At 42.1% G+C, this 24,622-nt stretch overlaps 1 protein-coding gene across 1 annotated transcript; it reads left to right on the forward strand.

Moving 5' to 3' along the window:
* Window positions 1–1,492: 1,492 nt before the first annotated feature.
* On the forward strand, window positions 1,493–24,254 carry TRMT61A (tRNA methyltransferase 61A). The gene is made up of 4 exons (XM_030949414.1): window positions 1,493–1,581; window positions 4,136–4,500; window positions 14,308–14,574; window positions 22,844–24,254. The coding sequence occupies exons 2-4, from the start codon at window positions 4,170–4,172 to the stop codon at window positions 23,170–23,172; spliced, it is 927 nt and encodes a 308-aa protein (XP_030805274.1). The 5' UTR covers window positions 1,493–1,581; window positions 4,136–4,169; the 3' UTR covers window positions 23,173–24,254.
* Window positions 24,255–24,622: the final 368 nt, after the last annotated feature.

A 24,622-nucleotide genomic window follows, 5' to 3' on the forward strand; every position in this document is an offset into this window, starting at 1 on the left:
TGGAAATGAGGAGTTGCTGAGTGTCTCAATCTTGCACACAGTCAGGCCCACAGTGATCTGAACAGCAGCCCATCATGGGAAAGAAAGGACATGAGAACATAAACAATGACAAATATAACCAATGACACTAAAAATTACAGAAAATTAAACAAAGTGGGTGCAAATATAAAGGCACAGTAGAGCCATGATTGCCAGTCAGAAAAACAGCTGAGTAGGAGTTTGCAGTTTAAGAAACCTCTGAAACTGCATACATTATGTTTAGATTAGATGGAGAAGAGTTTCATAACTAACAAAGACTACTGCAATTATGCTATGGGCAGGTCAACACCATAACAAAAAATATGTTCTCACTGAAGGTAATGGGAAAAAATTCCCTTATTCTTGGTGTAACCACATTAATTTAAAAAATCACAGATCATCATCTAAACAGCTCTCCGTTACTGGGTTTGTGATTGTGAAAGGATGACTTTTTCTCCATTATTGTGTATTACAGGTTACTGGTGAATGCACCACAGTACAGAGCATTATCTGATTTAGCTGGGAACACTACCTGCACGTCCAAGGTGATTCACATGCTCCCTGCTATGCCCATACCGCTCCCATGCCAGGTGGCCTGGGCTTGTTGTGAGCAGAAGATGAGGCAACATTCTCCTCCTTTGCTCCTCCTTGCCTCCTGACTACAGCCCCCGTACCACAGGGCAGGCAGGGTTCTCCACATCACTTCGATCCTAAACACGAGACAGAAGTAGGAGTTAGTACCATGCTGTTAGGGGGTTAGATAACAATTCTGCTGCTTCTGAGCCCACAGTGTGGTTTCTCCTGCAGCCTTATGAAACCCCTGTGAAGAGCTTGGTTGGCCTTGAGCTGCCTTTCCCTGAGGCTGCCCTGGGGGAAGGGCATGCAGAACTTTCTGGAAGCTGTCTGCCTGGGGGCCATGGAGGCAAGGCCCAGGTCTGCCAATAGCAGTCATTCCCTGGGGAAGGGGCTCCAGCCCTGCTGGCGGTGACCCTCGAGACACCCCACACGTTCAGTGGGTGATGAACGCCATGTTCCTACTGGGGCTATCAGTCCCCATTGCAGCTGTTCCCAGTGATGCACTGGGACTCGTCACTTTCCCTGACAGGGCAGCTGCCGAGGCAGGAGCACCCCACGGGTTGCCCGGGGGCTGCTGAGGGTGGTCAGTGATTGTCCCCACTGCTCAGGACCCAGCAAGGACCGCGGAGAGGACGGGGCGGGGGCGGTCAGCAGGGGACTGCGGGGGACAGGCGCCTCGAAGGGGCTGAGGGCACGGGTGTGCTCAGGGGGATGGATGCTTCGATGGGACTGTGCGCATGACGGGCTTAGGGGAGCGGGCGCCTTGATGGAGCCGTGGGCATGACGGGCTGAGAGAAACAGGCGCCTCAGTAGGGCTGCAGGAACTAGGTCTGATCGCGCCGGGCACAAGCGGCGGCGACTGCCGGCTCCAGGCAGGGCTGGCGGGGGCGGAGGCGGTGGGAGCGTCAGCAGCCTGCGACCGAGGCGGAAGAAGGCGCTGGGTGGCTCCGCGTGTGAGGAGAGCCGGGCCGGGCCGGGCTTGGGGAGGTAAAAGGCTCGGGGCACGGGGAGAACCGTCCCTGCGGGGATGCGGGGCGCCGGGGCCAGGGCGTTCCTGCCCCGCGGAGCGGCCGCCCGGGGCCGTTACGGGTTAACACTGCTCTCCCGCAGGCGAATGCCGCCTCTCACCCCTTCTGTGCCCAGCCCGTGCTTCTCACCTGCCCGCAGCTGAGGTTCCCGGGTCCGATGCGCTGCCGGGGTGCAGGAGCCGCTTTACCGCTCTCGGGATACGGAAGGGGACTGAAGGCAGCCTGGTATCGGGGTCACCTCTGAGCGGGTGCACGGAGCGGCTCCCCAGCCTGCGTGTGCCTGGGCAGCGAGGGGGCTGTGCCTGCCGGAGGTTCCCCGTGCCGAGCAGCCGGGCTTCAGGAGGGGGCAGGGGCAGCCTACCAGGTCCCTGTGGGAGCTGCTCAGGGAAGAGAGATGTGTGTCTGCGTGGTGATTGAAGGGAACCCAGAATCGTGTTAGTGCTTTTGTTTGTGAGGCTGTGTGGGATCCCCTGGGGCGTTGGGTTTAGGTCGCTGCAGCCATGGCAAACCCAGAGAGAAGTCCTGACCCCGTGTCGGGGGACACCGCCTCAGGACACCGCGGCTGCGGTGCTACAGCAATCCCCTGCGAGCTGCCTGGGGGAAAATGTAACAGTGTGGGAGCCTCTGCACTGCCAGGCAATGGAGAATACTGAAAGTGGTGGTAGCTCACTGTACTCCTTGACAAGTGGGCGAAGCAAAGAAACTTTCAAAATTCCTCACAGACGCTAATTATACCCCAATTGTATGAAAATAATGTAGCAGGTGAGGCCTAAGGGATGGGTCACTTGGGATGTCAGCTTGCACTGATATGGACTTGCTGATCTTAAAGGTCCCTTCCGGCCTTAAAGATTCTGTGATTCACTGCTGTGACTCTTAGCTGCGGTAAGTGTAGTGGCTCAAAGGAAGGCAAGGAAGTTGGCAACCAGCTGGTTGGTGTATTCAAAGGGAGAGGAATTCACTCAGTGTTCCTGCAGGCTTGCTACAGGATTCTTTTGCACATGGGTGTAACTGCAGTAAATACTGTGAAAGAAATGGATTCCGTTCGAGGTCCTTTCAGATGACGCTTGTGAGACCTGAAAACTGCACTGCATTGAAAGTATCTGGAGTGAGAACTCTGAGTATCATTTTTGAAAGATTAAGACATGAACATAATCATAGGGTGCAAGCTATAAAAGACAGCATTTGTTCTATCTCACAAAGTCCTTTATCTATACATTTCTGAATTCATGGGATGCTCTTACTATTTCACCAGATGTCCAGACAAGCCTCCTCTGCCTTGGCATCTGAACACCTTATGCAATAATCATGTCATAAGCTTTGGAAGTTTCAGCCACAAGCACATCTGTTTATCAACCTCAGTGACTGCAGTGGAAAAATGATAAATCTAGCTGCTTAACAGCAAGTTGAGCTACATGGAGCTCCAGGCAGGAACCAGACTACAGACACCAGACTACACTTTGAGAACTGAATGTTTTTAATTGAAATGATGAAGCAGGACCAAACTCTTAAACATTCAACACAAAAGTGCTGGAATTAAGTAATTGTTCTGAAACTAAAAGTAACACTGGTTTTGGTTCTGCCTGGGATGGTATACCATAAATCTGACTTTCAAAGCCTTCTGTCATAGGCTTTAATTTCTAACTTTGGGATCCATGTTTCTTCATTAAGCAATTCTTGCCTGAACTGATCAACCTGCAGCTTAGACAGTTAGCTGCTTTATCTGAAAGGCAATGTCAGGTTTCATTGTAACCCACCTTCTGATTTCTAGATTGTCTTCTCAAAGCCATCAAAATTTAATTGTAATTCTCTAAAACAGCTCTGAGACCATGGGGCTGAAGTGATTCAGCTGTTGGCATTAGCTTGCAAGTAGTTGTTTACATTTAGCTGGAGCAGAGATCACTTCCCAGACAATTACTTTGCACCCCCAATGGCAAATTAAAGGCCACAATATTCTTTTTCCATGTAGTTAGTCAAGTTTATGCATAAATTAATGCCCTTAGCCTATCTCTAAACGTTCATTTGGAAAACTTTCAAGGATACTTTTGTTAGTGGTCCTAATAGCTGGTGATTGAGGTCCATGCAAGTAGCAGAATGTCTTTGTGTTGTAAGTCATCAAAAAATAAACAAGAAGATGGGAATAGAAGTTAAACTTAATAACGTGCTATGAGTGCTCGGGGACAGGGAGCTGAAATTGGTACTAACCTGCAGTAGCATTTTGGAGCAGGCTGAGTAAATTACAACGTATTTTCCCAATTTTTCTTTAAAAGGTACCATAAACAAAGAAAAATACTTGTTATTTTCAAATGTGTGGGATCCTTCCATTGATTGTAATTGGATCAAGACTACAGTGGAGAGCAGCTCCCTAAACTGCCTGGGAGTCTCTTGCAGCATCTTATTTACACAGTGCGGTTTTGTTCTTTATTAGAGAAAATAAAATGACTTGGTGTTATATCTGTAGGTTCAGCTCCACCATGGTCCTGTGAAACTCTCCTGACATATTTATTCTTCCCTAGGTGACAATCATCAGCCAGCTACAAGATTGTGACCATGAGTTTTGTGGAATATGGAGATACGATAAAGGATGGTGACACAGCTATTGTGTTCCTGGGCCACGAGTCCATGTTTCCTGTGAAGGTGCAGCATGGCTCTGTAACACAGACTAAGTATGGGGTCATCAGGCATTCCACAGACCTCATAGGCAAGAAGTATGGCTCCAAAGTGACCTGCAGTAAAGGAGGATGGGTGTTCATTCTTCATCCAACTCCAGAACTGTGGACCATGAATCTCCCGCACAGGACGCAGATTCTGTATTCCACTGACATCTCCATAATCACCATGATGTTGGAACTGAAGCCAGGCTCTATAGTATGTGAATCAGGTAATAATTACTATGTTGAAATCCTTTATTAAGAACTAACACCAACACTTTCATGAGAAAAACAGGGTTTTCTTTATATTTTGCAAAAAGTTGCACTTTCTTCCCACTGTGATACAATTTTCCCTACCCACATGTTGAAGAATTCTATATCATGTGCACACGTTATCAACTGTTTCTTGAAAAATTGGTGCTACCTCGGCATGCAGCCTAATTTATGTGGGTATACCTCTGAGCATGTAAACATTTTCATTTCCCTTTTCTAAAACTGTTGTTAAGTACTTAAAAAACGTTTGTAAATACCTGATTTAAATCAAGATTCAGGCTTTGAATTTGCAGCTTCAGAGGATGTAGTTAGGATAAACTGGTGAAAGAGATTCTGGTGATAGGGTGTTGAACTAATAAGAGAAATAAATTGGCAGTATTTATATATGGCACCGTGTAAGTACAGAAATTTCATTCTTATGCAAAATCACTGATTAAATACAATGGATGATGTGTTCATCACAGGGCTGTGTTTTATTTCTAAACTTGGTTAAATTTATTACAGCTTTCATGATTTTGCTTAATTTGGCAGTAAGGAGTGAAAATTTACATAAATATTATCTTGGTTACATAGAGTTTATAATAATGTCTTCATAACTTTATTGCTACTTGCAGTATGAGGCTTGCTTCATTTGAGAGAATCTCTGTAGTTTGGAGAAATAGCAGCTGAGGTAGTTTGTCCTTGTTTTTTCTGGCTGTTGGAGCATTTTTTGGAGCAGTTTCCTACACCTCCCTCTCAAGCATAGATATGGCAAAGGATCAGCATGATAGGACTGTGATGCACTGTGCTTTCTTACATTTACCGTTTCCTGTTCCCACTCATGCATAATTTTGGGCAGCTTTTCAGGCATAATGACCACTTTCCAACACAACTGAGACAGCACTTATCTCTGCACCCAGTTGAGAAGCAGGCAGTGTGTTTAGCTGCTTGCTGTACAGCAGCACTCGAAGCAGGCAAAGCCCTGTGCAGAAACCTCTGATACTGTGAAAATAGCTGGGTCCTGTGAGTTTGATTTGGTTTGCAGGATGATCAGACGTTTTTAGTTTTGTCATGGGAAGTTTCTGTATTCATCAGCTCTTCCCCTCCCTGCTATGTTTAGACAGGATGGGAAAAGTAAACAGAAAGTTATTTGGGGGGCAGGGGGAAGACGTTGGAATTGCTCCATGTCCTGTCTCACTCAGACTAGTCAAATGTACAGAGCTGTATATAAAATATTTTCAGTAGTGTCAAAGGTGCTTAGAGAGGATGAAAATGTTTAATCTCTTGCTTAACAGCTAAGAAATGGAAGCACTTGATGATTTCCAAAAATGTTGTGAGTCAAAAGTCATAGCCACAAATCAATCCTTTTTGCTAAGGGGAAGCTGTCCCCAGGTTCATGTTAATGTTTGTACTGACATTGTATTGCAACTTCAGCTTTCCAGGCAAAGTGAACACTTTTACAGCTATAGCTATGCTTGCATTGCTTGCAAGGTTCACTGTTCACAAAGAAAGGAAAGAAGAAAGAATACTACAATAAATCCATCTGGCTAACCTTGAAGCAAGAGACCTTACTGCAGATTTACTGTGAATTAAAAACTTGACAGGTATTGACAACTGGAGCCTGCAGTGTGGAGATGTAGCCTGATGTAGTGCCTGCTTTGTGGTGATGTAGCCTGCTTTGGTGCCATCCTAAATTCTGTGGTGTTTAGTGATCCAAAGTCATTAGCTCTAGATCAGCCTTGTGTGGGCTAGACAGAACCAGCCCAATGGTGATGAGTAGAAACAAGACAGGAAATCTGGTATGTAAAACTTGAGTCTGCTTCCTGCTGGTGCCAAATTTAGGAGTATTTTAAGCATTAATTAGCACAGAGGTCTACATTTTTTGTTATTTGAACTTAGATATACAGTTGCTGTATGAATTGGCAAAGCAGGCTCTGTACAACATGCTGAGCTCTTTTCCTCTTGTCTTACGAACTCAGCTGTAGAGGTGTGTCCTGGATTTAGCCATTGTAAGCTAGCAGAATTTTGAATTGGTCTCCTTAACTGTGAGAAGAAGTGATTGAAAAAGTAAGAGGAAATACCCTCTGTGTCGTGTTGAAATACTGTGAATGTAAATAATCTTCTGCATGTGATTATAAAAATGGAGTAGAATAACCAGAAGGATTAATTATATAGTTTAAATTGATTAGTCATTATTTGTCCTAAAAGATACAAACATATTAATATAGTTTTTACTATGTTTAATGATCTTAAATAAACACATAAAGAGCAAGCTTGTCAGCAGCACATGCATAATTAAAATGACCCAGGCATGCTCTGTTGAGGAGGCTACAAGGACACTCTGCATCTACCTGATGTTTCATGACAGAGGTGTAGGAATATGATCCTTTTTCTGTCTTCTGCTAATTTCTAATTTATAAAGGTATGTTGAGTTTTAAAACTGTTACTAGAGCTAAGATCTTTTTAAAATATTGGTCCCTTCTCTAAGAAATTCCACACTTGGATACAGTTTTTAACAGCCTTATCTTTCCAAAATTATGGTACTCAAAATAGCTGCTTAAATATCTGCTGTGAGTGGCCCAATAGTATGAAAGTTTCATTCCTGTCAGGTAACTAATAATCCCATTTGTGTTTATTGCATGTGCAGCAATGCCTAGATAAAGGAAAAGGCTAAATCTTTCTCTTCTGTCTCACCCCACTCTCCAAATCACCAACTTCCCAGGCTAGGCTCTCTGTAGGATAGTTCCATTTGACAACTGGTTTTGAAGGGTTCACGTTTATTTTTAATACTATACTGGAACCAATATGAAACCTTTAAAATATTTTTTCCAAGCAAAATCCTTTTCTTTCCAGTCCCCACACCAAGGCTTTTTACTGGTCTCTCTCCATGGTGAGATGTAAAAGAGTGCCTGTCTTAATAGTACAGCATGTGAAATCTCATTTAATCTGATAAATCTCAGAAATATTTTGGCTTCAATGGTGTATAATATTTAGACAAAACATAATTTAGTCAAAAGTGCTTTAACCACCATCCCAGTGATCCTTCAGCATTCACAAAATCAGACTCACGTGAGCAAAAACGTTAATTGGATTTTTTGTTTCCCTTCAGCTAAATCCCAAATTAAAAATTGCTAAACCCTATTCATTGCTGCACAGCAAAGGGTTTCTGAGCTGAGGGACTGGATTTCTGAAGGCTGAGAGCAGTGTTCTGGGTTCTCATGGTTTCTCAGAGAAGGAGTAATAGGAGCTGCCACCCAGCCTTACCCTAGAGCTTCTCAAAAACAATTATGAAATTTTCAGACTCACAGCCTGGGTATAGATTTTGTTAAAGAGTACACCCATAAAAAATTAATGAGGACTTAATGATTAATGGATACTTAATAAATGATTAAGAGTTTATTGTGGAGTCCCAGCAAGTCAGCTGTATGCTTATGACTCTTCTGAAGTGCTTATAGACTTTTTGACAAATACTGCTCCTGTCTTCATTATTTTTGTGTCATAAGTACATCTAAATTGTTTGCAGCTCTGTTTTTAGTGTAAAGTACAGATCAAAGTTAATTCGATTCTGGAATGTGCCCAAACTAATTATGTCTGTGTTTTATAATGTCTCCCTTATCTACCTTTTAGCAGCTGTTCAGGTTAGAGTGGGAGAAGAATTAGAAACCCTGATCCTTGTATAGCACCTCTTGAAGTATTAGGGAGGCCTCATCAGTACAAATGTCATAAACCACAACATTTCTTGCCACACCAAAGCACTGAACTGGTGCTGGGGCCCCAACAGAGGGGCGGTAGTAAAGATGTGGATCCATTGGAACAAGTCCAGAGGAGGCCATGAGGATGAGCAGGGGGCTGGAGCATTTTCCCTATGGAGACAGGCTGGACTTGTTCAGCCTGGAGAAGAGAAGGCTCCCGGGAGATCTTATAGCATCTTCCAATACCTAAAGGAGCTGCAAGAGAGCTGGGGAGAAGGAATTATACAAGGGCATGAGGTGATAGGACAAGGGGTAATAGGTTTAAATTGAAAGATGTGTTAGGAGGAGACCCATTACTGTGAAGGTGCTGAAGCCCTGGCACAGACTGCCCAGAAAAGCAGTGGATGCCCCATCCCTGGCGGTGTTGAAGCCCAGACTGGATGGGTTTTGAGCAACCTGGTCTAGTGGAAAGGTGTCCCTGCCCCAGACAGGTGGGTTGGAACTAAAGAATCTTCAAACATCGTTAATTCCAAACCATTCTGTGAGTCTGTGATGATTCTATGAACCAAATCTCTGACCACATGAGGCATCACTGTAATGTATTCAGACTTGTGGCTGTCATTAGCTGATGAGGAATGCTGTTCATACCCCAAAGTATTTGTTTTCAGACTTTCTGGACTCACTTTGATCTTGTAATTTCACCTGACCACCAAGTACGCTTCTTGTGCAGCTCTGAACCTAACCCTGTTGTTAACCATATTGTGTCCATTCTGTAGAAGATTCCTTCCTAAAAAATTCAGACTTTTGAATCTATAAGGAAAATGTATTTCTTCTCTTGAATCTCTAAAGAAAAATCAATTCTTCATATTCTTTTGTAGGCAGTGCCAGCCTTGAAAACCTCCCTACTACCCTTCCCTCAGCTTCTCAGTCTTGTCAGTGAGCAGTGGCCCTCTCTGACCTCCAGCCTGCTGCCTAGAATTAAAATGCCTGCTTCAGCATGGTGTCCATGACACATAGGCAGATAAGCTAATTTTCTGTCATGGGAACTTCTTGACTGCAAAGTGAACTTTTTTTATTAGGTGTTTTCTCTTTCATCCATCAGTTCAACTCCTTGAAATTCTCTCCCTCCGTCTCTTCCTTCTGTCTGTCCCTGCTCCTCCTGTGTCTTACCTCTGTTACTGTGATTATGACCCTTGACTATCTTCCCAGGAAGATATTTGGGTTAATTTCCATCAAATGCTTAACATCTTTTCATGTATTCATTATAAGTCATTACACAAACTTGTCATGTAGAGTGAGCAGTCTTTCTGTTCAGTCTTTCTGTTTCTTGACAAATTTTAGCTGTGGAGTTGTTAGCTCTGTCTTAAGGTTAATTTTCCCTTGGTTTTGAGGCTCCTTCCGTTCTCATGGCTGATTCATGACCTATCTTACTATTTGCTAGGACTAAGTGGTGTAGCTAGGAGACAAATAGAGCAACACTGTCATTGTTTTGTTGTATTTACGCATTTCAGAATATCTTAGGTAGCCAAATTATGCATCAGAAGCTTAAGCTCTCCTAAAATGTTACTAGATATTTTAGAGACCCAGTAGTAAATAGCACTTTGCATGCTTTTCTTTTTTTTTCCTGTTTCCAAGCAATATGAACCTTTTTATGCACTTAAGAGCTTATTCAGCTTTATTCCAAAATGCTTTTGCTTACACACAGCTGTACACATCTATAAATTCTAAATGACAATTTGTAGCTCCTTTTTTAAGAAGAAGCACCACGTTGAGAAACTTCTAGGGAAGACAAGCCAAGTAATAGCCTGCAAAGAGAAAATGTAGTGGAGCACAGAATCAGGTCACTTATATTTATGGCATGGGTAGGATTCCAGGAGATTAGACAAATACCCTTTGCAATAAGGAAACCAGACTAACAGAAAACAGTGTAAAATGTACTTTGTATCTTATATCAGTTAAGTGCTGTGATGCTGTGGTGACTCTCAATCTTGGCAGTATTCTGTGCTGAAATAACGTGCTTTATTTTTGAACAGCTCAGATATTGTCCACTTCAACTTTTGAGAAGGTGAGAAGTTGTTTTACCATGGTCATTGTTTCAAGATGGCTGAGGTGTGTGGAGGCTTCTCTGTGGAAACCCTGTCACTTGAATAAGCAGAGAGTGAGAAGAACAGATCTCTTGGAAGTCAGGGCAGTTGAAAAGTTCATCTCATCAATACTTGCTTGTCTCCAAATCAGAAGGAGCAATCAGTAGGTGCTGAGCTAGAGTGTTTTATACAGATGTCCACTTGCTAGGACTGAAATCCTGAAACTGCAGTATTCTGCTTGTTTTGGGAGAGGGGCAAAACCACTCCCCTAGACCTTATATGTATCAGAGAAGGAGAATGTCATGTGCTTGAGCTCAAGAAGAAGGAAAGAATACTGCATTAGTGTGCAGGGCCATTAGCCATTACCTAAATCATGGGTGTAACACAGGAGATTAATTCCTGCCTCTGGACTGAAGTGGAGCCCATTCCTGGTTCACTCTGTGCTGATCCTGCACAATGCTGCCTCCTCAGATGTTGAGCCTTGAGTGTGGCATATTGGGGCCCCTGCAGTGTCTCATTAAATGCCTGCAATGCAGATGTCTGCTTTTTGACTAAGATGCTTGAGATCACAGAACAGTCAATGTAAAGGAGCATCACATTTTCCAAGTGAAAATTAGCAATGACATAAGTGCTCACCTAAATGAGCTCTAAAGCAGCAGCTGTGCTGTTAAGGTTGTCATCAGTACAGTTTGCATTGTTGTTGTTTTACTTCTCTTCTGTAGAGTCCATTCATGATTAAAACATGGTAGTCAAGTGGGCATTGTCCTGTGGTAGAGAGCAAACAGTTTATAAGGCTATTTATTGTGCAGGCTGTCAGAAAGGGAGCATCCTGGTGTAAAAATTAAAAGTTAATTTTTCTAGTTGTCTTACCTTCTGCTTTCTAGGGCATATCAGGAACACAGACATTTCACTGCACCTCTGTGAAAAAGAAAATCCACTGGAGTTTTTCCAGTTCTGATCTTGCCTCTTCTGATACAAAATGTTAATTTTTGAGTATCCAGTTTTTTGGTTCAGGTAATTTGTATACAGGTAATTCAAGTATGCTATTTCTGGTTTGGTAGCATTCTACTATGCTTGCAGTAGTACTCCTCAGGTTTTGTTGCTGCCCTAACTGATACTGTATCATGCTAGGATACATTTCATTTCCCAAGGAAACCTGTACAAAACTAGAACGTACTCCAAACTGGTGCCTAAGACTCTTTGAGTCATATTTTGCTTTTTAGTAGTGATTTTGAAATAAGGACAAAAAGAAATTGAGATGGTTGCAGGAGGACAAAAATGTTGAATGTTGCACCTTTGTGGGGAAGAAGGTGGATATAAAAATTTATTTCTCCTTTACAACATCACAAAAACAGAGGGTTGAACCTCTGCCTTGTGCAGACAGTGCTGATTGGGCTTTAGGGCTTGTGGTAGGTCTGGACTCATGCCAGACTCATATTAATGGATCACATCAAATGTGCTGATCTATTGGGCACATGAGAGTTAAGGGTCATCATCATGTCACATGTCTGGGTTCAGAATATATTTTCTAGGAGAGATTTTTACAATAGTGGGTGATTCATAACCATCTTGTTTCCTGCAGTTTTGAGAGTGTTGTCACAGAGAAGACAGGCAGCATCTTCAGAAATACTCCCATTAATAATACTAATGTGATGGAATTTGATATGTTAAAATGTGATACATATGTATTGTTCTCATGTTTGTGGTTGCCAGTCAACAATAAATAATTCCTGGCAACCTTGTTTAACAAAAGCTCTGTCTGTAATACGCCTGCAAGTTGTGACTTCCAATATCTTGGTTTTAGTTCAGGGTTTGGCTTGGAGTGTTTGTGAATAAAAGAAGAGTTTTGGAAAAGAAGCCAAAAAATCTTAATGAGTTTTCCTATGGAAGAGACAAACGGTATCTTCTGTGGTGTTTTTAAGAGCAGATTTAAAAGGAAAGTGATTAAAAATGTAAAAGAATATGAACAAGGAAACTGGATACATGCACAAGCTGCCTCGCTCTTCTGCTTACAGCCCAGGCTTGTTCAGTCTTTCAGATTAGCAGGGAGAGATGCAGAAAGTGTGCAGCACTACACATTTGAGAGGTACAATAATTAAATTTCCTCATTTTACAATAGTTCTCAGTAGTGTAATCCTCCCTTTTGGCATGAAATGCAAAGGCAGAATTTCAGTCTTTAGCATCCTGGGAGCAATAGTCCCCTGCTTTTGTCATTAAAAACCTATCAATGGAATACTATTTCTTTGTTATGCACATACATCGAGTTTTCACAACCACATGGCTTCTGTGCTACCGTTACTCCTTTGACCAGGGAAAAGTTCACTTTGACATTTAGATCCTTCGAGTGCTGTGACAGGATGGCTTTTGCCGTATGCACGTGTAGGTGTGTTTTGCTTTTTCTTTGTTTTATTTTAATACCACCTTGAATGCCTGTACTTTCACTTTATAAAATGCATGTGTGTAAATGTTTCTCTCTTGTCTTGGACCCCTCTGAAGCCAGTGCTAAAATCTGCGGCCCCTCCATCCCTCCCTGTGTGCTGTGCCGTGCTGAAGCTGCGGCGGGTGCCCGTGTGCCCGCTGGGGTCAGAGCCCTCTCTCTCCCAGGGGAGCAGGGGACCGGTGCCGATCCCGCCGTGCAGCCGCCTGATCCGCTGGCAAACACGGGCCCTGAGCTCTGTTTACAGTCTGAATGTGCCCCCTTTCAGAGCTGTCGGATTAAATACAGTGCCACAGCAGTGTTCCTCCCCTTATGTGACTAGAGGGCAAGAACCTGGGATCTGCCGGTGAACTCAGACTTCCTGGCTGATTATGGAAAGTACTGCACCAATTAAGCGGCTGTACCAGCCCCTGTGCCCCCTAATTAATTTCCTTTCTACTTGTTTCTGAGCTGCTGTACTTCAGATTCTGTCCTTTATATGTTTTTTTTAAGATTTATGCTAGCTGAAAGGACTTGCCTCAGGCTGGACAGTCATTGAAAATAGCTAGAAATAGATTTTATTTCTACAGGAGAAATGTGTTTTAAGCACAGGATTATGAATCAATAAACACAGAGAATTCGGGCTTGCTGTGGGGTTTTGAATTTGGGGGATTACTCCATTAAATGCCACTTGAGTGACTAATTTGCAATGGGAATTGGTATATGGGTGTTTTCTGAAGTGAAAATCTTTGTTATTAGTCATCCATCTATTTAATATGCCAATGGATCATTTAATGTAAGTTTCCTAAATTATCAAACTAAAACAAGAAAAAAATATCTTTGTATTGTCAGTCCCTGCTTGTCTTGTATGTGGTAATTGTAGTTACCTACAATTGATAGATTTTGTTAGACTAAGTTAAGCTTGTGTAGGTGAGTATGTGTGTAAGTGACCTGTGAAAACAGCTGTTTGATCAGTGTGGCTGCCAGGAGCCAGGAGGCCTTGGTTTGGGGTAATAATTCCAGTGGGAGTTGAGGATGTCTCTTAAGAGATCTGTGCAAAGCAAACTATATCCTGAAGGCCATTTGTTTGCATGGATATTAATAGGATTTTCAAGCACAAACCCATACCAACATCTTTTCTTTGTTTAGTAAAGTATAAGGTTTTGAAAATCCGTTAAAATTTGTCTTAATCTCTTTTCACCCTATAAGAGTCTGACACTTTGAAAAAAACCTCTCCAGTTAATTTCCCTGAATTTTTCCTGTTGCATTTACTTCCTCATGTTCTCTAGTAGCAGTTGTTAGGGCTATAGCTGACCCTTGACATTAGTTTCCTCCTCCAGGGAGATAGGACAGATCCTGGGTTTGCCAGATTTTGTAATGAATGCTTTGAGGACCCAGAAGACTGTTTCCTAGGACACCTAGTCCCTCTCTTCTTGTGCAGGAAGGACTGTTCTCTTTCAGGAGCTGAACAAGTGGTTTGTGTTCATTTGAGTTTTGAACGAGTGTTCCAAGCAGGAAGATGAATGCAGAAGTCTTTAGTTCTGATGTTTGCCCCTGACAAACCCAATTTCATGAGTTGTTTGTCTTTCCTAGGTACAGGCAGTGGCTCCCTCTCCCATGCTCTCATCAGGACAGTGGCTCCCACCGGGCACCTGTACACAGTGGAGTTCCACCAGCAAAGGGCTGAGAAGGCGCGGGAGGAGTTTCGGGAGCACGGGGTGGAGCACCTGGTCACTGTGACCAACCAGGATGTCTGCAAAAATGGCTTTGGGGTCTCCAACATTGCAGATGCCGTGTTCCTAGATATTCCATCTCCATGGGAAGCCATAGGACATGCCAAGTCGGCTTTAAAAGCTGAAGGTAACTGCATTTTTTCTCTTTCTGTTCAGGAAGCACTGTGCACATATCTCTGCCTTTGAGCCATACACTAGATGTGCTCCCTTCCCTTGTGTGATCACTGTTCTCAAATGTCAATCTCCAGGCATTTCTAAGGCTATAAAACCTTCAAAAGGCGTCTTCAATTTACAGTGGAAGATTTGAAAGGAGAAGAACAATTTTTTCCTGCAGGCCTGTGAGAACTGCTACAATTAGCATGGGCAGTTTATAAAAACTCCTTTGAACCATTCTCAAGTGCATTTTGCTAGATCTGAGGTGTGTGGGAGGCAGAAATAACAATAAATGCTGAAAGCAAATTTCTTTGGCAATTCAGTGGAAAGGTGTTTGTATAAAAGGTGTTCAGCCTCAGTTCACATCAATCATTGCAGATTTGTACCCATTTAACAGAGCACCCCAATGGTAATGTTAAAAAATATGTGGTTACACTTAAATAAGCTTGTCAGTTTATGTCCTAAATCTTTGTGATTGGAACTAGTGAGAAGTTTGCCATTGGATGCAGTGGGAATGGAACATAAAGGATGTTCTAGCTTATGCCAGTTACTCTGGGATTGTGACAGCAAGTGAGAACTGATGTTGAGATTTTGCACAGATTTCATCACTTTATTATACCTCTTTTCCCTATCAAAAAATAAGCTTCAGTGAATAAATAATTCTTTGATCCTGGAATAAGTTTTAATTAATTTCATAATTGTGTGGATCTGAATTAACTTTTGCCAAATTGCTTCCATCTACAAAAGTGACTTCTCTAATCAAGAGAGCATGGAGTGCTGAACAGTGTCCATGCTGGGACATGAGTTTAAAAAAACTTGATTATGTGCCAAGGCCCAGTTCTTTGTTAAAATATATAAATTCATTTTGCAAGTGAATTGCAAAGTCTTCTTGAAATCACAAGATTGAAGCTTGTTCTTTAAGGTCACTGAATGTGCACTGCCTTGCTGAGTCAGGACCAGCCCTGCTGTTGGGCTCAGCTACTACTGATAATTTTCTAGAAAGCTTTGTGATACCCACTAAACACACTTCCTTTAAAAAGTGAATAAATAGAGTCAGCCTTGTTAGCACTCTGTACCTGCAATGGTTACAGCTCAGTTTGTAGCAGCTTTCCAGTGTGTCCTGGGGGGGAAGAAAATCACTGCACTGTACAATGCCCTTCCCATGCTCAAATTATCTAATCTAGTGAGCACAACACTCAGCTGACTTCCCAGCTTAGAAGGCGCTGCATTGCGCAGTCCAATTTGAATTATTTAAGTGGTGCATGCTTAGAATACTAAGCAGGGCTGCTTGAACAGTTCCAAGTTTTGAATCCTTGTCTCACTCCAGCATTTGAAATCCTAGAAAATGTAATATAGTCCCAAACCGGCCATACCATCTGGCTATGCTTTTCTGTGCTATGCTACAAGGTTACATCTGCTTAGGCAGTATAAATAATACTTCAAAATCCCACATTTTTGTGTTTGTGGAGTGGCGTCATTCACTTTATGAGCCACTCAAAAGGGGAAGTTGCTGATCCTTGCTGCAGTTTTTGCTGCAACGAGCCTCCCATGTCTGAGATCTGGTACTGATCTAAGGCTCCTCTTTTGGGCAACTTCATACCTGACTAACTGGGTGCATTTTCTAAATTTTGCTATTTTGCATATAAACAAAACCCAGTTTTCATATAAAATATAATTGATTGTAGTAGTAAAATGTAAAAACTTAGACACTTTCCTGTTTTATCCTGAGTCATGTGGGTAGTTTTGTTGTGGTTTTTTTACTGCTGTTAAATCTAAAATATGGCAGAAGGTTATCTGTAGCTGCTTCCCTTTCCCTACCACAGGCAGATAATTTAATAGTGCTCCTTTGTTTTGTTTTCAAAGAGTTAAACCTCTTCTGCAGTACAGCCTGTGCACATTCTGCTGTTATTGAACCCCATTCCAGGGTTGGTGTAGTGATAAAGCATCACTGCAGGAAATGAGTTCTACTCTTTTCTGTCCACACCCTCTCTCTCAAGACAGGGTCACATTTGAACCATTCACACTGTGGGTTTTGTTGTGATGTGCCCTGCAAATGTCACAGCTGTACTGCCAGATAGTGGTAATTTAGTCCCTGAAGTCTTAAGGTACTTTGAATTAAATGAGAACAAAGCAAATTCTATATATAGCATTAGCTACTCTCTTCCTTAAAACCTCAATACTCACAACAGAGTTCAACTGAGGAGATATGGGAGAGTTCTCAGCCTTAACAAAACCTTATCAGATCAGTGTTTTCTCTTCCACTTCAGCTCAAGGTCCTGAATAGTTGCTGCTCTTAGTAGGCTGAGTGTTAATGATCCTGTTTGCAGAGTGCAATTATCACTGACGTTATGCCTTGCAGGATGCTGTAAATGCACTGCTTGGAGCAGCTTGGCCTCCCCTTTAAAGCACTGCCAGCCTCTGAAGAGCTGAACAAATAGAATGGCACAGTAGCTTTGTGACTGGAAGGTTCTTGTTCTCTGGTGATGCTTCAGGTTTGCATCTCAGCTGCATCCTTTTGTGCTGATGTCACCAGTCACACTTCCAGCAGAAAAGCTGCTTGTGGCATCTCTGAGGCACTGCTGCACTGCAGAACTTCCTTTCATTTCCAGACCTGCACTGTTTTTCTTCTGCAGCATCTGCTGATTAATGCTTTTCTGTTGTCATAGCTGCTGTTCCCAATATCTGACCTTGGTGGTTTTTGCAAAGTTGATGTTAACCCCTTCAGGCTAAAATTTTAAAAATTTGGAAAATGAGAAAATTATGAGGTAACAAAAATATCCTCAATATTCTACAGTTCTTAAATGCCCTGAAACTTTTGACTCACAGTCATTTCTCAGCTGAATACTGTAGTGCTTTGAATATAATTCTGCACCCACCTACTCTACTCTCATAAATACTGTCTATTTCTTCCAAAGCTGTGGAAGATGAGGGAGAAACCCACTGGTACAATAATTTTCATACAGATTTTAAATTTTCAGGTAGGGGGATGGAAAATTACAGCCATGTATTAGGGTGGATTAGCCTCTTATATTTTAAGTTGCTCCTTATGGTGTTTAACAGTCTGAGTCACAAAATTATTAAAACCACCTCTCTTTTATTTCCTTTCTTTCTTTAAAGATTTTACTCTTTAATTCAGATTTTCCATTCCCTCTGAAGCATCGTAAAGCCCCTAAACTGTGAGTTTATCAAACTGTGATCCTTGAAAACAGCTAAATCAGGTAACATGGTGCTGTTAATTCTCCCCCCAAAACTCTGCAGATAAAGTTCACTTTGAACATCTCCCTCTTTGGGCCTCTGCACTTCCATGTCCATGTAGGAAGCCTCACTGGCTATTTTCCTTGAGCTCCAGAGGTTATTCATGATCCCAGTTTTAAACTACCCAGGTATGGCTTTGAGGCACAGCTTCTGTCCCTCACCATGTGAAGGACTTGGACTCCTAATTCATCCCTAGCTTGGGTCTGTCAGGGCTTGGTAGGTCTGGTGCACACAGTGGGCCTGCCTGAAATACAAGTGATTCTTTCACGTGTAGAGAGTCAAGCAGAAGGATTCCTGCATCAAAATCCTCACTGGACAGCCAAAGCTACTGGCTTTGACACAGTATGAAGGAAATAGTTTGAGATTAAAGGATCACTAAAGAAAGTTGTTAGGTTTTCTTCCCCAGTATGGAGCCGACTGATTCTTTAATTTCCTTGTTACATGCTTTTACCAGCCCATAATAATGAGCAGGAATAAATTCCTTTTGAATGATGCACCTACAAGTGCAGAGGTTAAGGTCACATTTGCAGAAAATCACATCAAGCTCCTATTAATGAGCTGGCAAGTGATTTGGAGAAAATTCTCTTCTCTGAATCAAGAAACATCATTTAATTTCTTCCAACAGCCAAATCCTCTAATTTCACTTGTCAGGGAAGCTACATCAAATCGCCCACGAGCACACGCACTTAAAGGACATTCTGTCCCCTTTTGCAGAGACAATATTTTAGTCACAGAGTAAATGCCACAGTGATGCTGCTCAGTGACTCTCCTGCCTCACCCCTACACAATGATAATGCCTGTGTGGTTTTTTTTTTCTTCCTTGAGATCTTTGTAATGTAATCTTCCAGTTATGACAATGCATTGAAGTCCCAAACCCAAGCTGTGTTCTCTTGCTAGAGTTAAAAACGTTGTGCTGTATTCTTTATGTCACAGAATCATTCTAAAAATTACTGGCCATTTTCCCTAAAACTTAATGGTGCTGCGCTACATGTGCATCATCTGAATAATACTGAAATGATGAAAGAACCTCTCAGAGCACTTGTAACACATACAATAACCTACAAAAATAAGAGCACATTTCTTGGACTTGTTTTCTGTATCATAAGCACACCCTGGAGTTCTTGTCAATAATAGCACTGAGATTTTCCACACTTGAAACCTAATGCACTTAATCGCTAAACAGAACTGGTAGAGATGTTAGTTCTTGCTCAGACAAACCATAAACAAAATTGTTTGTTAGAGTTGCACAGGAATATTCTGGCAACTTTTGAGGCACTGGCTTCTTGTAGAGATGCAATGGTGGGTCCCTCAATTACCAATTAGATAAAGTCTGTTGAAAATGTACAGTACTGTGTGGATGAAAATCTTCCGCTTCTCTCTTCCCTTAAGCTCACTTTTCTAATCATTCCAGTCAGAGTTGTACTTCCATTTTCATGTCCTCTCAACCCTGTTGCTGGTTACAATGACTGCCAGGACTGTGTGGGCTTGTTCCAGGTTATGGATTCAGGACATTTAACCTCTCCATTAATGCTTCAAACTAACTCACTCCCTGTAAAACTGAAGGTAGAAAAAAACTTAAGTCTTTCATACAGTCTCATTATTCTCTTCTCCTCAACTGTAGCACTTGTCAGATGCATTATACATGAATAAACACATTTTTAGACAGCGCTTGAGATCAAAAAGCTCACACAGCTTCCCAATGTGAACAGGATTAATCTCTCATAATTACTATATCAATTTATGATGACACACAGATCTCATTAACCAAATTTAGGAACGGTAGCTCTCCTTGAAGGAGAGCTCTGAAAGAACACAAACCCAATTTGTACAAAAAAGTTTCCATTCAGATGTTTTCACTGCTCTCTAGTCTAGTCCATCCCTTTGTGATCCACAGACAGAGCAATGTGCCCCAGGGAGGAGAGGGGGGGAGTTCATGTCTTTTCTTCATTCACTAAGGAATCCTTGGCAGGGCAAGACAAAGCAGTGCATATTCAAGTCCTTTAAACCCTAGAAGCCTCTTGGTGTCTAAAGGACAAGAGGGCTCTCAAAGAGTCTGAGAACTGTGAATGCTGAAATCTAGATTTATATTTGTTTGGTGATTGTGACAGAAGGGGTGTTGCCTAGCTGGTAGTCCAGCTGGGTACAGAGGGCAGCCCTCAGAGTGCAGAATTCAGAAGCATCTGCTCTGTTCAAGATGACAATGTCTCTGCTCCTGGGACAGATAAGCACATCCTTCTGAGTGCTGGTTTTCTACTTTCTTTTTTGCTGGTCTAAACACACCACAGGAATTGAAACTTCCAAATGTTTCTATTTCAGACAGCCTCTCGCAGTCTGCAACTGCAGTTTCATTTTTGCCTTCCAGCCTTCTGCTAACTGTAGCTTTCCAATCTTCACTCCTAATAGCTGCTTAATCACATAATTCCAGCCTGTAGCTGCAAGTCAGATCTGGCCTGCCTGATGGTACAGGAAAAAGCAGAGGGGACTCCTCTCCCACTTGTTACGATCTGTAAGGACAGATGCTTGATGAGTTTGCTTCTAAGCCTTTTGTAGGTGTATTTATTTGGGAGGGATGTATAAAGATAACGAGAAATATAGGCATGAAAGGGGAAAACAAAATTGACAGAACTATTAAAACCCATTGGATGGTCTCAGGTAGATGGAATACCAGCAGTTCACTGTTTTCTCATCTTTCACACCTGAGAAACTTCCAGCAGTGCAGGAAGTAAAGTAATATTTTTTGTGCTTGCCTTCTGGATATTTGCTACTGCAAGCAAGAGCTTTCTTCCTTATTAAACAGCTTGAAAGCCTGTTTTCTGTAACCCTACTTCCCCCAGCAGTTGTGAGGAGGCAGCCTGATAAATCTTCACCAAGTTTGGTGTTGACGTGCTGTGCTCAGCTGACCAGCCCCAGGCAAGAGGAAGGGTGCTCTGCCTTTAATTGAAGGCTTGACAAGAACCGTAGGTGGCTTTGCAGCTTGTATGGCAACAGCTGTGTGCAGGCTTTGAGTTTTTGACTGTAAATCCAGAGCATGTGACTTCAAAAGCCTAAACGTATCTTCAACCCTTAGAGTCGGAATAAATAAGAACAGACTTACTGTAAATGTAAATATATTTTGCTTTCTTTATTGCAATATAAAACCTCAAAACCAAAAAGCCTGAATGAAGTAGTAGTCTCTGGTCTCTCAGATTCTTGCTTTGCAGACAAAGAGTTATTGTGAGCTGACATTTAGTTAAGTCAGACATTTGTTCAGTTCCCTACACAATAAGAATATAAATTCTTTCTTTGTAACATGTGTGCATCATAGTAGCTTTCTTATTATGTAACAGAATTTTTTTCCTGAGCTTTTCTGTTTTACATCTGCAACCATAGAGTAGAGTGTGTAAGTTCTTTGGGCAGAAAAGATTAGCTGTCAGATTCAGGCCAGGTAGTGCTGGCCATCCTGATGAACATACAAATCTAATTTCATGGGAGTTAATGGACTGGGCGTGCAATTAAATCAGCATCAACGGACTTGGTTCATAAAGACACATACCAGCATTAGTTTTGCAGGTGATTATTAGATTTTGGTTTTAATTGTCACTCCAGGGAAGTACTTGTCCAAGGTACTTTGTTCTGAAGATTCATGATAAGAACCCCTTGGTGCAGAGACTTTATTTGAGGACTAAAATTAAATCCTGCTTAGCGTATGGTGGATTAATGGTTGTGGAAAGTGTTCTTCCCCAGGCAGTACCAGCACATCATTGCTGCACAGTAACTGGAGTGCTACAGTGACGCTTTCAGACCTGATGCTTTCTTTTTTTAGAGATCTGACTTTAGAAACGAAAAAGGAAAAAAAAAAAGCGGAGTTTGAGATAAAGCAGGCTTCATGTAGTCCTAGCATTGCCTCTATTTTTAGCAGGATGCTTTGCTCTGGCTTGCACGGGTTCTTTAACTGCTTAGATGGCTGGTATTGGAAGGTTTGACTGGAGCCCAGGAGAGGACTGGGGAGGAATGCAAATCAGGTCAGCAGGCATCTTCATCTAATTGCAATAAATGAAACAAGAGCTGAAGCTGCATTGCCCAGTGTTCCTTCCTCCTGCACAAAAGCTTTTCAGGAAGGGCAGTTGCCTTGGGGGACACTGTGTCCTGGGTGAAAGCACATGCCCTGGCCTTATGGCAGACAGTGTCCTTATAATTCTTTGATCTGATTTGGCTGCGGCTTTTCAGAGTAAATCTGAATCATTCTATTCTCAGCTGTTAAGGTGACATTGTAGCACTTAGAAAGGTGTAGGGGGCCTATTAATAGCCCGTATTAAGAATCAAAAATCAGAACTGTGCATAGACAAGGAGACAAGTGTTAGTTTATCACTTAAAAGTCCCGTCCTTGAGTTTTACAACATTTTGCTGTAAGCCTGCACGATGTGATATCCAGTAAACTTCAATGCTCAGGAGACATGCTAGTCAGCTTGACTAAAAGGGCAAAGCCTTAACAGCACTCCATCTATGGCCTGGAGAGCTGCCTTTATTCTGTGCATGCATACCATCGTCCCCAGCTAAACACAGCCTCTTTGTCAGGGGCGTGTGCAGTGCTGGGGCTCCAGCCCTGGGCAGTGTGTGGAGAATGACTTCTGGCTTTGTGTACGTGCCAGCTGCAGTTTGGTGCTCAGTCCAGAACAGTGGAGAGTGATTCCAAAAGAGTTGCTGCTCTAAAGGGACCAACTTTAACAGTTTTGCTGTGAGCAAATGTGGAGGGCAGCATTGGATGTGGAAGATGAATGAAGTTGCTGTTGTTTTCAAAGGGTCTGAAGCATCCTGTGGAGTTGTCACTGTTTGATTTTGTGCTGACACTTTAATCCAACAAAGTTGCCATGTGAAGATTTTCTTGAAGAATGTTTTCACTTTGTCTGTATAATAGTAATTCTATGGGCATCTGGGAGAATTTGAAAAAAGATGAAAAGTGCTTCATTTTGGCTTTTGCCCTCTTTTCCACTACCTGTCTTATTTTGCAGGTGGCCGCATCTGCTCTTTCTCCCCCTGCATTGAACAAGTTCAAAGAACCTGCCTGGCCATGGAAGAATCTGGTTTTACAGAGATTAACACCTTGGAAATTCTGCTCCGAGTGTACAATGTAAGGACAGTTAGCCTGCAAATCCCTGACCTTGGAAAAGCAGCTGAGGATAATTCTAGCACTGGCTTTGACAGCAGCAGCCCATCACATCAAGGCAGCTCGTGTGCTGATCTGCAGCAAGGGACTGTGCAGTTCAAGAGTGGTGTGCCACTGAGGGAGGTGGTTGGGCACACTGGGTACCTGACCTTTGCCACCAAGAGCCTGCTGTAGTACATGCCCAGTTTGTGCAGTCTGGAGTGGAGTTTGTGTGTATTCTGTTTTCATGGCTCTTTTAAGTATGGCATCCAAAGTTTTACTTGTCAGGGAATTCCATATATAGTCAGATTTGGTTGGAATATGCTTTGTTTAAATAGCACACAAGCATTTAGCAGAGCAGCATCAAGGGAATGTTGAAACTCTGGAATGGTGCTCCACTTGCTGTCAGAAAGAAGATAAATTAATAGCAAATGGCCATTCACTGGAATGTGCAGGATTAAGGTCTCTCATAAGTAAGCAAAACAAACAACAGACAAATTACAAATACGTTGGATTTTTTCCTCCTTTTTTTCTGAATTACTTTCCCAGGTTTATGTTTTTATTTTTTCTAGCACCACTGGACACTATTCTTTTAACTTCTCCAATGTCTGTGTTGCTCTGAAGAATGTGCAAGTGCCTACTTCCTCCATTTTAGATAAGAAAGTTCCAAGATTACAGGGTTGCCAGCACAACTATTCACAGAATCAGTGTTTCCGTGGAATAGTGTTCCAGAGGACTATTGGCAACACTCAGGAACACAACCTCTTACTCCATTCCAGGCTGGCATCTGCAAATCATTTTGACTACACAGAGGTCAAAGAAGTGTGGTAATTGTTGGATTTAATTTAAATTGGTATATTGTGCTCATCATTTTGTAGTAGAAATTTGAACCTGGATCCATACGGTCATGTTCTAATAGAACAGCCACTTTTATAGTTGATGAATCTACTGTGAAAATTAACTGAACAGCTGGCTAATACTATCTGACCACCTCTTTGTAAGTGGTGTGGATGAGGTTCCAGTTGTTTGGTGGTTTGTTTCCATTATGGTGTATTGTTTTCCTGCAGCTGAATGACAGAAAGATTGCTTTTGGCAGGATTTCTGTCTCCAAATTACATCAATAATGCAAACTTAGTAAAATCCTCAACCAACCTTATTAATTAAGTTTTCAGATCATTTACTCTTTGGTCTTCCATACAGAGCTGGTGGGTGTGAGGAACTGTTTGAATGCTGGATTACATTTTGTATTTATAGATTAAAATAATAATGAAAATTTATTAAAGTTCCTTCTTTTTTTCTTATTTTATTTTTAATAGTAAATTCACAAATATTCCTATTCCAGCAACTAGTGCTGCCACTCAAAGCATTTAGCTGTGCCTTGCTTTCAGTACCTGAGCATATTGATTGTTGTGCAAGAGAAGCAGCCATTCATAAAGTGCTGCCTGAACATTTAACCTGATATCCCTCCCCCTTTCTTGACAAAAATAAACAAAGCTAAGCTTTTAACGTGGTTCAGCAGAACGCTAATCCATAACGGTTTAAAGAGAGCTCAACCGATCACGGCTGCAAAGATAAACTGTTGAGCAGATTAAAGGCAGAAAGCAATTCTGTTCAGCTAAATCAGTTATGTAAGTTGGCCTACAAC

This window comes from Camarhynchus parvulus, chromosome 5 (genome assembly GCF_901933205.1).
Source record: "Camarhynchus parvulus chromosome 5, STF_HiC, whole genome shotgun sequence".
NCBI classification, from domain to species: domain Eukaryota; kingdom Metazoa; phylum Chordata; class Aves; order Passeriformes; family Thraupidae; genus Camarhynchus; species Camarhynchus parvulus.

Excerpts from the sequence above, each read along its gene's own strand:
- TRMT61A (XM_030949414.1), top strand. The coding sequence starts at position 4,170 with ATGAGTTTTGTGGAATATGGAGATACGATAAAGGATGGTGACACAGCT. Across the intron at positions 4,501-14,307 it reads CTCTATAGTATGTGAATCAG|GTACAGGCAGTGGCTCCCTC; the intron begins GTAATAATTACT and ends TGTCTTTCCTAG. Across the intron at positions 14,575-22,843 it reads GTCGGCTTTAAAAGCTGAAG|GTGGCCGCATCTGCTCTTTC; the intron begins GTAACTGCATTT and ends CTTATTTTGCAG.